This window comes from Corylus avellana, chromosome ca6 (genome assembly GCF_901000735.1).
Source record: "Corylus avellana chromosome ca6, CavTom2PMs-1.0".
NCBI classification, from domain to species: Eukaryota; Viridiplantae; Streptophyta; class Magnoliopsida; order Fagales; family Betulaceae; genus Corylus; species Corylus avellana.
This window is the reverse complement of record NC_081546.1, coordinates 17,079,476-17,081,102: the sequence shown is the minus strand read 5'-3', so window position 1 is coordinate 17,081,102 and position 1,627 is coordinate 17,079,476. Positions and strand designations below refer to the sequence as shown.

General features: G+C 43.3%; 1 protein-coding gene across 1 annotated transcript; it reads right to left on the bottom strand.

The window, feature by feature from the left end:
* Positions 1-625: 625 nt before the first annotated feature.
* On the bottom strand, positions 626-1,386 carry LOC132185602 (oleosin-like). The gene has a single exon (XM_059599358.1). It carries the CDS (start codon positions 1,277-1,279, stop codon positions 815-817), a length of 465 nt encoding a protein of 154 aa, XP_059455341.1. The 5' UTR covers positions 1,280-1,386; the 3' UTR covers positions 626-814.
* Positions 1,387-1,627: the final 241 nt, after the last annotated feature.

The following is a 1,627-nucleotide window of genomic DNA, read 5'->3' as shown; positions in this document are numbered from 1 at the left end:
TCTGAAGATATGGTGAAGATGCAGAGTTGTGTATGGCGAAAGTAGGACAAATGGGTAAACCTGTTTTTGGTGTATTTCAAAAGAAGGGTGTCTAAGCTTGCTTGGAAACATGGAATGCCATCAAAGATAATAAATAAGAGAGAGTTTAACTACCGCTAAAGAGTGATGCAATGGGGCTTTAATGGCATGGTCTTGTGCTTGTTTTTTGCTTGTGGGTTTGGTAGAAGAATTTGGAGGAAGGTTATGAAGAAATCTCAAATTGAAAATCCTCCTACTATGTGGGAAGTTATTCTGCAATGGGGGATGAAATAATGGAAAGAAAAAAAAGCTTAAGGCTGTTTTATGCAACTTGTGCTTTGGATGCAACAGATTACCATTTTTTGAGACAAAAAATGACCTTAATTTAGCAATCAAAGGAATTATGGCCAGTGGTCGATTCTGCAGAATGCAGGACTTTCAAATCGAATACTTCGTTCAGAAAATTTCATTCAATTAAAAAAAAAAAAAAAAAAAAAAAATCCCTTGCTTTTTAACCACAGCCGAGAATTGCTAGTAATTCTGGAAACAAGATTCGTTCAAACAATATATATATATATAATAATAAATAATTAATCAGAACCATCAGATTCAGTCAAACAAACACATAACAAAAGTCCAAACAAACCCAGCTTCCATACGGACATGGAAATTTCGCTAAACAAAAGAAAAAAGAAAATACAAGACATCAAAAAAAAAAAAAAAAACCCGGTTCACCGTAACCAGTCCAAACCGCAGTGGTGAACCGGATCCAGTTGGGTCCTGTGAGAGTACAATCTCAAGCCCCGGGTGCCGCATCCTTGACCTTACTCTGGAGGTAGCCACCGTACTGGCTAGCATAGTCCTTGACATGGCTGGCGGTGTCGTAAATCCTGCTCCTTGCGTAGTCGAACCGGTCCGACCCGGGAGGGTTCATCCCATGGAAGTAGCGGTACATCCAGGACAAGGCGGCGACGACGGCTACGCCGAAGCCGCACATGGACAAGAAGGCAGCGGTGGAAAGAAAGAGGAAGGTGGCGAGTGGGAGCCATATGGGGCTGGAGAGGAGGATGAGTGGGGCGAAGAAGACGACGGCGAGGGCGGTGGCTGTGACGGTGAGGCCGGTGAGGATGAGCAAGACGGAGCAGGAGATGAGGAGGGTCAAGAAGCCAACGAGCTGGGTGGAGTTTGGTGCATTGTCTTGGATTTTACGGAGGAATGTGGGTCTCTGGGTTGGGGCTGAGCTGGGGTGGCGGTCGGCCATGGTGTGGTGGTAGTGTGTGTGCGTGAGAGATTTGTGTCGTTAAAAAGGGAGTTGACAGCTGTGGGAGTGTTACATGCAAGGGAACACGTGGAGGGATGGGAGTTTAGAACTCCTAGATGTGGGTGTGAGAGGACTGACCTTTTCCTTTGGGAGCAATTAAGTAGCACTCCTAGATGGGTTTCATGTTGGTTGAATGTTGACATTTCAAAACCCTTTTTAACACGTGTGTTGTTCACGTGTTACATCTTTTTTACTTGCATCTTTACGCAATAAGATAGCGACAAGATAAAAAATTGTTAAAACGCATTTTTAGTATTTGTGTTTTAAAAAGTTTATTTTGGCTTATAT